We start from the raw sequence: 15,145 nt of genomic DNA, 5'->3' as shown, positions 1-15,145 counted from the left end.
TTGATGTTTGCCTGCATGAATGTCTGTGTGAGGGTGTCAGATCACTTAGAGCTGGATTACAAACAGTTGTGAGCAGCCATGTGGGTACTTGGGAATTGAACTCAGATCTTCTGGAAAAACAGCCACTGCTTTTAAATCTACTAGAGGTTGCCATATTTAAGTATTTTGACCATGGTGCGTAAATGTGAGTATTAATATTTATGACTACACAAACAGCTGGTAGACTTTTGCATACATTTGAATGTTGAATGTCATACACTGTTCTGGCTGTTATGAAAATTAAAGGAATCTTAAAAGGGTGTGTTTGTGTGTCACTATACTATTCTGGGTGCTTTGAAAACTCAAGGAATCTTAAAGAAGTGTGTGTGTGTGTGTGTGTGTGTGTGTGTGTGTGTGTGTGAAGGCAGCTTTCAGGAGTCAGGCCTTGCCATCCACTTCATTAGGCGGGTGTTGTTTCTACTGCAGTGCTGTATACCCCATGCTAGCTAGCCTACTACCCTCAGGTGGATTCTTCTGTCCCTACCCCCCCTATCATTGTTCTAGTGCTGGGATTACAAACATGTGTCACTGGCTTCTATGTGAGTTCCAGGTTTAAACTTGTGCTGTCTGGCTCTCATGGTTAGGGTTTTTGCCTGCTGAGCCATTTCCCTGGCACTCACGGTAATCTTATAATTATGTTGAACTGTGTGCACACATTTAATCCTAGCACTCAGATAGAAGCAGATCTGTAAACTAGGCCGCCAGACCTACGAAATGAAACCCTGATTGTTAGAGGCTTTCATTAGCACTGATTACTGAGGCTACGTAGATGGATACATAATTTTAGAATCAAAGGACTAATTTTAAAAGGCAAACATAAGGAAGGGTACCAAGTAAAAGGAAGATGGGAAGAAAAGTTGAACCTTTGCCGGCTAAAAGGAAAAATCTGTTCTTGTCTAAAAGGATAATATGTTTTTGTAGTAAAATTAGAAAATTATCAGTATAAAAGGAAATTTTATATTCTTGCCTCTGTCTTGATTCTAGCTACATATCTATCTACTGCTTTCTTTTTTTGATAAGGTTTTGCTGTGTATCCCAGGCTATACTAAATAAAAGTCATGATCCAGGTCTGGGCCACTTCCCAGCTACCTTTTACCTTTAACCTAATCACTATAACTTCTAGGTCTATAAAGATCTCAAAGCATTTTTAAGTATTATTTTTAGTATTAGGAGTAGAGAGATTGCTTGGGTTAAAAGCACTTGTTGCTTTTGCAGAGGACCAGGGGTCATTTCCCAGCACCCATGGGTAGCTCGCAAGCATCCATAACCCAGTTCCAGGGCATCTAACATTTGCACATACACTTATGCAGGCAAAATAAAGTTATTTTTATTTACATGTGTATGTGTACATTCCATAGAGACAAGAAGTTGTTGGATTCCCCAGAGCTGGAATTAAATGTAGTTATTGTGAGCCACTTAATATGGGTGTTGGGATTTGAACTTTGGTCTTCTGGAACAGCAGCAAATGCTCTTAACTGCTAGATTGTCTCTCTAGCCCCCCCTCGGCAGCTTGTATTTTTGCCATGGTTGAGTACTTTTCTAGTGCTGGAAACTGAACACAAGGCCTCACAGGCTAGGCAAGTAGTGTATCCCAGCTGAGCCCTAGAAATGGAAGCACTTGTACTGTTCATACAGACGTTTCTTTGAGGTAAATGCTAATTAACCAGTTTTCTATGCTCATTATTTCCAGTGTTTTGTTTTATAAGAAACTAACAGCTGTGTATGGTAATCCATGCCTTTACTCGGCACTCATGAGACAGAGGGTAGCCTGTTCTACAGAAGAGTTTTAGGCCAGCCAGCAATCCAGAGGCCTCAGAGGCAGGCGAATCTCTGAGAGTTCAAGGCCAGCCTGGTCTGCAAACAATTCCAGGACAGCCAAGGCTACGCAGAAAAATCCTGTCTTGAAAACACAAAGATTTGTATTTCATTATCAAAGATTGCTGGTAAGATCTTTCAAGTTAAAAGCCCTATGATGATTTTGAATTTTAAAAAGAATAGCGAGTGACTAGTTTGGGTATAAGGAATGGGATTGAACATATAATTTTGGTACAGATGATTATGTTATTAGATGCATTTTAAAGGTATTTGTAATTTGGTTATTTCAATAATAAAATCAGAAAACTGCATATATGATTGAGAGAATGGGTGTTAGATCATAATCCAATGGTTTTTTTTTTTAAGAGTGTTCAAGTAACAGTACTGAATTTTCAAAACATGGAATACTTTAGAGTATCGATAAACTGTAAGTGGATAAGTGGAAGGTTTATTTCACAGTTGCAGGTCTTTGGTGATAGGTAAGTTCTGAATGAGTTCTGACAGTTGCTTTTAAAATAGAAGAATGTAAGTCTGGAGAAAGCTCAATTTGGTTGAGTTTTGACCAACATGTACAAACCATAAAACAAGGTAAATGTATAATCCTAACACTGGGGAGTCAGAGGCAAGATAATCCTCTGCTCAAGGCCAGCCTGTGGCACTTCACTTAAGTGCTCAAGACATTGTTTCTAAAAAATAAATACTGCAGGTTGGTTATGCTTTGAAAGGTAGTAACTGGGTTGGTGATACCAGACGGCTTGGTTTTGTTCGCTAAAGTAAGGCTGAATATAAATTTCAGTGGTAGGGATTGCCAGTGCTCTCTTCGTAGCACAACATGAGGTTTAGGCCCAAGCTTTGTGTTTCCCAAGCATGGCTGAAATCAGTCCACTTAGCAGTTATTTAGCTTTGTTAGCCTGGGTAAAATCTGAGACATTTAAAAGTAGGTTTGTGGTGGTAATGTTTCTATGCATAGAAAAACACCCATGATAGTTGAAGAGGAACTGTTAGAAACCAGTTTGACCAAAACAACTCCACCCTCTTAACTGTTGTAAAAGTTGCCCAGAAATAAAATATTAGGGAAACATATAACCGTGATAGAAAAATTGTCTCAGCCTTCACAGTATGGTCTACAATTCTCTATATATTCTTTCTGTGCTGTTAACTCTTGCACTCTAGTACATACATAGATATAAAATGTGTATGCTATTTAGTGTGTTATTTTTATTTTTTCTCACTAATTTATTTATTCACTTAAGATCCTGATCACAGCCTCCTCCCTAGTATATTATTTTTAAAACAGCCCCTTGAGTGCTTCAACATTGAAATTTTACATTTAAAATAATATGATATATTTCCATTGTTCATCAGGGTTTTGTTTGTTTCCTTTTTTGTTTGTTTTGTTATCTTGTGAGGATATTGTGTTTTCCAGGCTAGTCTCAGTCTTCTATGCTCAATGATCCTCTTGCCTCAGCCTCTCAGCTAGCTGGGATTGCAAGTGTACATCATCATGTCTGGGTAGTCTCTTTTTTAGTGTTTGTTGTTTGTTTGTTTGAGATAGGGCCTTGTGTAGCATAGGCGGGCCTCAAGTTTGTGTAGCCAAAATAACCTTGAACTTCTGATTTTTCTGCCTCCACTTCTTGGAAGTGAGTATCATGTATGAGTATCATGTGTGTACCACCATGCCATGTTTTTTAGTTCATTTCAAGAGAACAAAAGGTTGGACAATAGCTAAGTAATGCCTGAAGCCCTTTTGGGGGTGGAGAGGGGTGAGACAGGGTTCTCTGTGTAGTCTTGGCTATCCTGGACTCAGTTTGTAGACCAGGCTGGCCTGGAACTCTGAGCAGTCCACCTTCCTCTACCTCTCTGAGTGCTGGAATTACAAGTGTGCACCCCCATGCCCAGCTGCCTGCAGCCCATTTTATGTGGTACTGGAAATCGAACCCAAAGACTTAGTGAATGCTAGGCACTCTACAAACTGAGGCACATACCCAGCCCTTTCCATTCTCTATTCTAAATGGCCATACTTGTTTTTTGCTTGCTTTATTTTTATATGTATGGGTGTTTTGCCTGCATGATTATCTGTGCACAGTGGGTGTGCCTGGTGCCTGTGGAACGCAGAAGAGGACATCAGAACCCAAGGACTGAACTTACAGATAGTTGTGAGCTGCCATGTGTGCATTGGGCATCAAAACAAGGTCTTCTGCAAGAACACGCGCTCTTAACCACCGAGACGTTTCTCCAGCCCCTATATTTTTTTTTAAATGTGTCTCTGTGAGAGGTGAATTTTGAGGCAGAAGGATCATGAATTGAGGCTATCCTAGGCTACCTAGTGAGATCCTGTGTCAAAAAAACAAAACCAGAAACCTCAGTGGTATGGTCTTGGACAAATCTAAATATCTCCGCCCCTCATGTTCTTCCTTCAACCGCATTGTTTTTCATTTCTCGTGTGTGTGTGTATGCGAGCATATCCATGACATGCATGGAAATTGGAGGACAGCTTTCTGGAGTCGGCTCTCTTCCTCCTATGTCCCAGGGATTGAATTTAAGTGGGCCAGCTCGCCAGCCACAGACCTGATTGTTTATCTAACCATGAGTTAATACAGATTAACTTGTTGAGTATCTGAGATAAATGCTGCTAGTGTTGCCAGGATTTTGTTACTAGTTCTAAGAAGTTGAATTGCTTCAACTTTCAAATTATAATAAATAAGCAATGCCCTTATTGCTATAACCCCTTGTCTTTTGTGTACTTTATTTTTCTCCTCTTCTTGAGTACTTTTTATAGATCTTTCTTTTCCAGTACTTTACTATGCAACAGCTTTCAACAGATTTCGTATTTGTTTAATGGATAACTGCTTATTCTGTTTTCTTTATGACTGGCTCAGGCCAATATTCCCTGCCATATAAATAATAGCTATTCTTGTAACTAGTACTCACAGCACTAGAAACGATACAGCGTTCTCTCTGATCTGTAAACCTCACCACCACCACTTTTCTGATGACCATCTTTTTCCTAATTACATCATCAGCACCTGCTAGAAGAATCATAATGACATCCCAGTGTTTTGTGTATCAGTTTTAACTCTGGCTCTGGATCTGCACTGTAATTAGCCAACCTGTTTTTATCATTATATATTCCTTTTTTTAAAAAACTTACTTTTAGTTTGTGCATTGGTATTTTGCTGTGCATTTGTTTATGTGAGGATGTCGGAGTCCTGGAACTGGAGTTAAAGACAGCTATGAGCTGCCATGTGGATGCTGGGACTTGAACCTTGGTCCTCTGGAAGAACTATTAACCTCTGGAAGTGCTATTAACCCCTGAGCCATCACTTCAGCCCCTCTATATATTCTTACTTACATAGATATTTTCACTATTCTACAGAAAAATCTTTCCTCTCATGGTGGCTGGATTCCATCCATTCAATAAAAACTTGATACAAACTCCGCTTTTCATTCCCTTTCCTCTGAATTTTATAGGATACAGAGCATACACAAAGTAATTTAAGTTCATTTCTATATTTTTTCCATTTCTGTATTGTTCTTAACATTGGCTTTAAGTTTCCAATTAAGTTATAATGTCTTTAATAGAATCCACTGGGTAAATCACAAGAACACATGATGAACACTTTCTTGAGAGGGTCAGGAATCAAATCTAACTTGAGGAACGTGCTCCACCGCTTGAGCTACAGCTCCCAGCCCTCACAGACTCTGTAGTCGACTCAGGAACGGGAAGTGTTAAGTAGTACTCAGTAATTAGTACAAGTAGTCCAAAGGGAAGTGAGTTTAGTGAAGGTATAATTTTATTTAAAAAAAGACTAATACATTTAATTATATTTATAATAACTCACAAGGGTCTAGAATCTCTGGTTATGATTGTGAATAATTAATTCTATGACAGTGAAGTGCTCACAATGTAGGAGTCATCTACCTGTGTGGCCAAACTATTAAATTTTGTTGCTGTGTTTCTAGCTGTACTTTTTTTTTTTTCTTTCAAGACAGGGTTTCTCTGTGTAGCCTTGGCTGTCTTGGACTCGCTTTGTAGACCAGGCTGTCCTCAAACTCCACTTGCCTCTGCCTCCCTGAGTGCTGGGCTTACAAGCATGTACATTGTGCCCAGCCTATCTATACTTTTTTTTTTCTATCTATACCATACCCTTAGCCCTGTTTAATAGCCAAAATTAATAGGAAAATTATGGCTTTCCTAAGTAATAGATATTATAGGAAAAATTAAGAAATATAGATCGGCAAAACTTACAAGTTGTATTTTTTCAGTTGCTAAATTGTCTTCACTACAATTAGAATATAACTCCATGAGTAGAGGCTCAGTTTTGTACACTAGTGCTTGGAAATGGAGAAAGGCGTGCCATATGGTGTTCATGTAGTTACCTGCTAGGTAAAAACTGGTTATTTGTAGACGTTCCTCTCATGACAACTTTACTCTAAAACTTTGAGTGAAGCACAAAGGAGAACTGTCCCAACCACTTAAACAACTTGAAAACTTCTTTGTACTTATTTATTTATTTTGAGTAGGTTTTTGAAGTAGATTCTCCTCATACAGCCTTGGCTGTATTGACACTTACTTTGTAGGCCAGTCTAGCCGCAAATGTGTGATGTTACTTCCTCTGCCTCCTAAGTGCTGGGATTATAGGTGTGTACCACCATGCCTGGCCCATTTGTAATAAATTTTTTTTTTTTTTGCAAATTCCTTAAAACTATTCATAATTTTCACTCTATTAGGGGATTGAAGAAAAATGCTCAAAATGAGGATTTATATTTAGGAATTCTTTTTTTTTTTTTTTTTTTTTTGAGGTTTCATGATTAGAACTAAGCTTTTCTTCCCCTCTACTCACCCCACCCCCCAAGGTTTCTCTGTGTGACCCTGGCTGTCCTGAAACTTGCTTTGTAGACCAGGCTTGTTTTGAACTCAGAGATTGCCCACCTTTGCCTCATCAGTGCTAGGATTAAGGTATTACCACTGCCTGGCCTAAGCTATTTTTTCATAATTAGAATTTGACATCTCTATTCCTCAAACTCACATTAATTTGGCCCATAAAATATATGGATTGCACTTTAGAGTCAAAAAGATTGTGAGAACAAGTTAGAAGTATAGATCTGCAATTCCTTTATTCATTATTGTAAACATCTGCCATAAGACTTCCTTTCTGGCCAGGCACAGAGGCACATACCTTTAGTCCCAGGACTTGGGGAGGCAGAGGCAGGAAGATCTCTGCAAGTTTGAGGCCTGCTTGGTCTACAAAGGGGTTCCAGAACAGCCAAGGCTACACAGAAAAACCCTGTTTCCAGAAACAAACAAACAAAAAAACCTTTCTGTTTATTCAATACACATATTTTTACTAGTTCCAAATAGTGAATTTGTGAAAAACCCAACAAAATTTGTAGACTGTTTGAAGGTTTTTTTGTGACAAAGAACAAGGTCTTACTATGTAGCCGCTTACCTTGAACGTTATGATCTAATTGTGTATGGTGTGTGTGTGTGTGTGTGTGTGTGTGTGTGTGGTTTGTACACATGAATGTAAGTTCCTGTAGAGGGTATGAAACGGAATAATAAGATTAATGAATGTGACTGAAATTTTCTATTTTTTTAGACAAGGTCTCACTCTGTCTCTCTGGCTGGTTGGACTTGCTATGTAGGCATTCCTCTGACTTCTCCCCTCCTCAACACCCCCAGATGCTGGGGTCGCAGTGGTGTGCTACCTGACTTGTGACTAAGAATATTTATGATGTGTTATTATACAAGGTGTTTCTCACTACAAGTTTATACTTTTTAATTGCTGGTAGATTTTCAGCACCTGGACCTTTCAGATGATTTATAGTTTCAGTCCTTGAAACAGCCTTGTGAAGTGAATATTACCATTCCTATAGTGTATATAGCAAATCTGATGCTGGTGACGATTAAATGGTTGGTAGAGTATGATCATTCTTTTCATTTTATTATAATGCACGTTTTACTCCCAAAGCAAATTGAGAATAATTACTCAGTTATTTGTAAACAATATTTTTAAGGGGCTGGAAAGATGGCTCAGCAGTTAAGCACACTGGGTGCTTTTCCAGAGAGCTTGAGTTAGGTTCCCAGCATTCACATGGTGGCTCACAACCATATGTAATCCAGTTCCAGGGGATGTGACACTTTGTTCTAGCCTCAAAGGGTACTGCATGCACATAGTGCATAGAGATGCATGCTACCAAAATACTTCACATAAAAATAGTCTTTTAAAAATATATATTTTGTTAAATAATGAGAAGATTATGATGGGAATTTGGGTTGGAAAAAGTGCTTGCTTTGCAAGCATAAGGAACTGAGTTTAAGGGCAAGAGAAATGGCTCAGTGGTTAAGAACGTATTGGTTCTTGTGAGTTTGATTCCCAGCACCCACGTCAGACAACTCACAACTGCCTAGAACTCCAGTTTGAGTTTAATTCCCCAGTGCCCACATAAAAGCTGAGTATATCATATCTGGAACCCTAGGCAGAGACAGTTTGATGGATCCCTGGAGCTCATTGACGTCTAGCCTAGCCTAGTTAGTGAGCTCCAGGAACACTGAGAGAACCTTCAAAAACAGGACATAGGATCAATGAGATTGTTCAGCAGGTAAGAGTGCTTTGCTCATCAAGCCTGACCTGAGTTTGATGCCCAGGACACAGGGTAGAAGGAGAGGACAGACTCTATACGTTGTCCTCTAGCCTCCATGCTCTTTGGAACACACACATGCTCTCGTATACAAAGAATAATGAGATTATTTCTCTTACAGTATTTTTATCAAGGTTGGCTTACTAGAGGAATTCTCAGTATTCATTTGTTGAATTAATGATTGACAATCTGTGACCATGTACTAAGTGCTAGAAAATTAACTTTACATTAGTCAATAGTATCTTTTTCTGCATGTATTTGTTATGGTAATACCAATTAAGGAAATAATCTGCCTGGTGGTAGCATACACCTTTAATCCCAGGAGGATTAAAAATCAGGAGGCAGAGGTAGTCAAATCTCTGAGTTTGAAGCCAGCCTGATCTACAGAGCAAGTTCCAGGACAGCCAGGGCTACACAGAGAAACCTTGTTTCAGAAAAAAATAAAAAAGAAGGAAAAGAAGAATAATAAGAAAGAAAGAATCAAAGAATTCAGGAGACAGGACCAATTTGTTTAGGGGAAACAATATAAATTATTGTTTATGAGAGGATGGATACTTTATCACTATGACAGCTGTGAAAACTGTATTTGAACAGCCTTGTATCCATTCCATGGCTTTTTATGGTCATTAAAAAGTCATAAATTGGTTTTGACCATTGTTTCATAAAAGTGAATTATGTTACATATATAACTAACATACACTCATTTATCATGGTCATATGGAAATCTCTCTTAATTAGCTAGTGTAGCTAGTTCATTTTATATGGGTACACAATAATCCATCGATATGAGGCATCATAATTTATTATACTCTTTATGTTGTGGGCATTTACTTTGGGCTATTTATGTTTGCAGTAAATAGCTGTGTACAAATACTTTATGTAACCTGATGCTTTCATTTCTTTGGGATGGATCCAGGAATGGAATTATTGAGTCTCTTTTAATTTTGATAGAGTCTCATCTGTTTCAAGCTGGATTCAAATTTGCCATGTGGCCAAGGATGGCCTTAAATTTCTGATCTTCCTCCCTACAGTTCCCAAATGCTGGAGTGTCAAGCATGAGCCACCATATCTGATTTATGTGGTGTTGGGAATCAAACCCAGGACTTAATACTTACAGGCAAACACTATCAACTATGCTGTTACCAACCTGGCTGAGTCTTTTTTTATTGTTTTCCCATAATGGCTATTACCAGTGGCTTTCCTTAAAGGGTATGTCATTCTCTTGACTGCTAGTGCATAACTTCCTTGATTGTTTTTGATAGTAGTAATACCCTTTTTTTCTTTCTGGTTTTTGTTTGTTTTATTTTATTTTTTTTAAGACAGCACCTATCTACTTAACCCTGGCTGTCCTGGACCTCACTGTGTAGTTCAGGCTAGCCTTAAACCTATAGATACCCTTCTGTCTCTGCATCCTGAGTGCTGGGATTAAAGGTGTGCACCACCATCCCCTGCTTAATAACCTGTTTAAAGTTTTACCATTCTGGTGACTGTAGATTGATACATGATCTTAGTCTTTCTTGCTTTGGAAGTTTGTACATATTGCCTTATGTTTTTCAACTTTACATCTATTGGGAGTTGTATATTTATATTCTTGGGTAGTGTCACCAATAAATAATTTGATTTTTCTGACCAATTGCTTGAACTGTAAATAATTTCATCTGCAAGAAACTGGTGAGTTAAATTTATCCTCTTTCACACTCACCTTCAAACCCTTCAACTCAAATGAGTAGATTGTGGCCTTGGGTTTTATGAATATCTTAGAGGGGTTTGCGTAGAATATAGAGAAAACTAAAACAAGACATTAAGATTTAGAGCCGGGCTCAGTGGCGCAGGTCTGTAATCCCAGTGCTAGGGGAGGCAGAGACAGGCGGATCTCTAATTTTGAGGCCAGCCTGGTCTACAATGAGTCCAGGACAGCCAAGGCTACACACAGAAACTCTGTCTGGTGGAGGTGGGGGCAGGAAAAGAAACAAACAAACAAACAAACAAACAGAAAATCCTGAACCAAACAGGCAGGTTGAGTTCTTCCTACCACAGATACATTCCTGTGCTAGGTAGAGGACTAGTGGTAGCCTGCTTGCTGTTTATGTCTGCTCCTCAAATATCAGAGAGGAGTCAACTGATTTTGATGCAAACCTGGTGCCAGGAACCATTTGTGAGCCAAATACAGCAGCAGTAGGGGAAACGAAATAGAATGGTCATGCAGAGACTTTAATTGATTGAAAAATCTAGCAGATAAACTTTAAATAAAAATAGTAAAACTAGGTGATGCATGCCTGTAATCCCAGCAGCACTGAGGGAGGTGGAGGCAGGTGGATCTCTGTGAGTTCGAGGCAGCCTGGTCTACAAAGTGAGTCCAAGACAGTCAAGGCTACATAGAAAAATCCTGTGTTGAAAAACCAACATTTTTAGCCTATAACCAGAAGACCTTAAGATAGAAAAGGGAACACTGGAAAACAGACCATAACTTAAAAAGAAAAAAAATGTTGGGTTTTTTTTTTTTGGTTTTTTTTTTGCTTTGTTTTGTTTTTTTTCAATAAAGGGTTTCTCTGTATAGTCTTGGCTGTCCTGGAACTTGTTCTGTAGACTTGGCTCGCTTGGAACTCACAGAGAACTACCTGCATTTGCCTCCTAGTGCCACCGTGCCTGACCCAAAAAGAAAAAAAAATTTTTTTTTTTTTTAGTGAAAAAGACATAAGTTTACAGGTTTACAACCACTTTTGTGTTGAATTTAACACCCACTCTAAGAGACATACTCATACCAGGCACAGAACCTGAAACTAGGTGGGTCATGGGCCTTAGGAGAAAACCTACTGCAGTTATTCTGCTGACAGAACATTGCAATAAAATGATTCCTTAATGACATACTGCTATCTACATAGAGCAAAGCATCACTCAGCCTTCATCAGAGAAGCTTACTTTTATAGTAGATGAGAATTAACACAGAGACCCATAATCGGACAGCATGCAGAAAGTGGGAAATTTTAGAGTATTCAATCCTAAATGGGATGTCTTTATTGTAACCAACCCTCAAAGCTCGGGGATCTAAGTGGAAAAGCCAGAGGTGCTGGAAAATTTGAAGCAAACATCATTTCTAGACACAACTGGGCAAATGCACATACCTTTCACAGGGACTGATAGAATGAGCAGACCTGCACACACTAGAACCTGACAAAAATCCTAGTATAGAAGAGGAAGTGGATACAACGTTCCTTCCCAAACCAAAATGTTATTTGTAAATGGTAGGTCCTTGGAGAGGGTGTGACAACATAGGTATATCAACCACACTCCAAAAGGAGTTAGCCAACACAAATCAGGCTCAATAGCTTTTAGTGGCTTTTTTCTTCTGTTTGTTTTTAAGAGAGAAAAAAAAGACAAGGGAGGATATGGGAGAAGTTTGGGGTTGGGAAAGACTATGATAAATAGCTGGGCCTGATGGTCCACCCCTTTAATTCCAGCCCCCTGAAGGCAGAAGCTAGTGGAACTTTGTGAGTTCAGGCTGGCCAATCTACACAAAGTGTGCCAGGAAAGCTGAAGTTTCATAGTGAGACCCTGTCTCAAAAGTAATATTTTAGGAGTCTCTTGGACAGCCTTGACCAACAGCTCAAAGAGGGCCTGTGTTAGGATTTATGTTAGATGGTCCAAGAGACTCCCAAAACATAGGCTTGTTGTTACAGACACCATGCACTTCAGAAACAGGGACCAGAGGCCCCTGAGCTATATCTAACCTGAACGCCACTTCCCCAAGGATTAGCTTTCATGGTATAAGAAGGTACCATGTAAGCTTCCAAAGGAGGAAAGCAACCAATGCTCCTACCCAACTATGAACCCCAACAATGACCAGCATGGCACAGCAACTCTAAGGGCACAGTAGTGGTATGCAAACCTTGGCAGTAACAGCTCTGTAAACTAGACTTTAGACCTGCTCAACAAGGGAGGAACTCACGCCTGGTATTAGAAACCTCACCATTACACAGGGCTGGTGAATTTATGGATCTTGAAGAAGAACCTTCAACCTCTATTAAACCAACAGAATCCCTAACTACAGTCTAAAGATTTGTCCTTAAAACGACAGAAAAGTGTAATCCTCATTCCTTATCAAGAAAAATTCTCTTTGCAACAGAAGCCACAACTAATCAAAGGTGATGCTCAGTCCCAACTGGTATCTCTATAACACAACTCTTGGACCTTAGGCTAAGGGGTTATTGTAGAAGACAGGATGGAAAGATGGTAAAAGCCAGAGGAACAGAGTATTTTGCTGTAAGATTGTGTCAGAAGCTGCATCTGGAAAGTCTCCCCAACATGACTACCTGGTTCAACATGAGCTGAACCAGGAGGATACCCACAGACATGCTAATGTGGAGAAAGCTCAGAAGGCCTCAGCCCCATACAGAGAACCACAGGCAACTAGGGAATGCTGAGAGAAGACAGTCTTCCCAGGGAAGAACACACCAGTTGGTAATCCAGTATCAAACGGCCGGCCCTGAAATTATAAGTAACATCATCTAGATTGGGCAGGTTGTGTTTACTTAGCAATGTCTATATGTATGTAACAATTAAAAGGAGCCATGAATTTGAAAGCAAGAAGGGTATATGAAAGAGTTTGGAAGTAGGAAAGGGAAGAAATTATATAATTGTAATCTAAAAAATACTGAATAAAATTCTCAAAGAAAAAATTTTAAAAATTATGAGTTTAAAGGGCATAATTTAATCTGAATAAAAATTTGTGGTAGTGATAATAATAAATGACAGGTAATAGGTGATAACTTTTGGGAACTGGTTCTCTCTACCACGTGGATGCTATGATTGACAGTTCTGGATCACATGTGTGCACCACTACTATACCTGACTTATTTATTATTTTTGAATGAAATTTTTATAAGGTTGATTTAAAAATGGTCCAAAACTTAGTCAAAAAATCAGAAATAGTGTGTTGATAACTCTAAAAAGAGTAATATTAATCCTTTGTTTTTTCTTTGTTTCCCTTCAGATTAAAGCTAAAAATTATGACAAGGTTGAAAAGGTAAGTTCTCTTAAATATATTTTGAAGTTGAGAAGTTTCTAGCCAGACAGTGCTGACATATGCCTTTAATCCCAACACTTGGGAGGCAAAGGCAGGCATATCTTTGTGAATTCAAAGCTAGCTTGGTCTACAGAGTGATTCCAGGATAGCCAAGGCTATGTTTCTATGTGACCATAAAATGAATACAGTAAAATTATTTAATTTATTAAATTATTATAGCAGTTATAGCAAAATAATATTTCACTTTCTTTTTTATTTGATTTAATTTATTATATATACATATTCTGCCTGCACCAGATCTCATTATAGATGGTTGTGAGTCACCATGTGGTTGCTGGGAATTGAACTCAGGATCTTTGGAAGAATAGCCAGTGCTCTTAACCTCTGAGCCATACTCCAGCTTAATATTTCACTTTCTTAAAAGCTTAAAATTTCCTTAGCTTTCAGGAAATATAAATTAAAACTACTTTGAAATTCTAATTCATTCCAGTCAAAATTGCTAACACCAAGAAAAACAATGTCAAGTAAGTCCTGTGTAGAGTGAGGAAAGGAAGTACTTAAACATTGCTAGTAGGGTGTAACGTAGTGCAGTCCTTTGGAAATCAGTGTGGAGGTGTCTCAAAAGTGAGAAGTAGGAGCTGCGGCTGCAGCTCAGTTGGTAGAGGGTTTACCTAGCTCACATGAAGCTCTGCCTTCAGCCCCCACACCACATAAAGAACACACACTGTACTGCACACCTGTAAATTAACCCCAGCCGTTGGGAGGTGGAGACAGGAAGCCCTGTCTCAAAGATAAACAGCAAGATGTGGTGGAGTATGCTTTTAATCCCAGCACTAGGGAGGCAGAGACACATGGATCTCTGAGTTTGAAGCTAACCTGTTCTACATAGAGAGTTCCTGGACAGCCAGAGTTACATAATGTGACCCTGTCTCAAAAACAAGGAAATAGCTATTGTGTGACCTATCTATACCACATTTGAGTATACTCAAAGTCCTACCATAAAAGTATTTACACATCCATGTTTATTGCTGTGCTATTCACAACAGCCTAGATGTCTATGCACAGACAAATTAAAGAAAATACAGTGTACATATGCATAGTGGAATCATGACATTTGCAGGAAAGTGAATTAAACTAGCTATCCTATGTTAAGCAGACTCAAACAGATCATTACATTTTTCTTTTATGGGGATTCTAAACATTCTCTCTTTCTCGCTCTCTCACTCTGTGTGTTGTGTGTATTAAAGAGGGAGAGTGAGAAAGACTAGAAAGGGGCCAAGAGAGAAGAGAATATTTAAGGGGAAGAAGAGAAAAGTAAGTGTATTATAAAAACATTGATCATGAGAGCAGGGAGAGAGCTGTTGGGAGAAAAGGGACCAACAGGAATGGGGTGGGGGGAATGAGGACAAGGGTCAGTAAGAGAAAAAAATAAATATGCCTCAGTGAAATGTATTTCATATGCTAATTTAATCTAATGAAGAAGTAGAGAAATAATTGTATTTACTTATGGCTCCGGGGAGAAGAAAATGACTATACTTGCCAAAAGCATGAGCATGATTTTAATTGACTAACTGAAAGGAAGATTGTTATTTGCCTTTTTAAAAAATTTTTAAAGAATTTTTTTAT

General features: G+C 38.7%; 1 protein-coding gene across 1 annotated transcript in view; it reads left to right on the top strand.

The window, feature by feature from the left end:
* Positions 1-15,145, top strand: part of Cstf3 (cleavage stimulation factor subunit 3) — a 71,736-nt gene that overhangs the window by 37,865 nt on the left and 18,726 nt on the right. Inside the window, exon 4 of the mRNA XM_021646368.2 lies at positions 13,487-13,519. Within this exon, the coding sequence (XP_021502043.1) occupies positions 13,487-13,519 (33 nt within the window). The remainder of the gene's footprint in view (positions 1-13,486; positions 13,520-15,145) is intronic.

The sequence above is a fragment of the Meriones unguiculatus genome, chromosome 18 (assembly GCF_030254825.1).
Source record: "Meriones unguiculatus strain TT.TT164.6M chromosome 18, Bangor_MerUng_6.1, whole genome shotgun sequence".
Taxonomy (NCBI): Eukaryota; Metazoa; Chordata; class Mammalia; order Rodentia; family Muridae; genus Meriones; species Meriones unguiculatus.
This window is presented reverse-complemented; position numbering and strand designations above follow the sequence as displayed.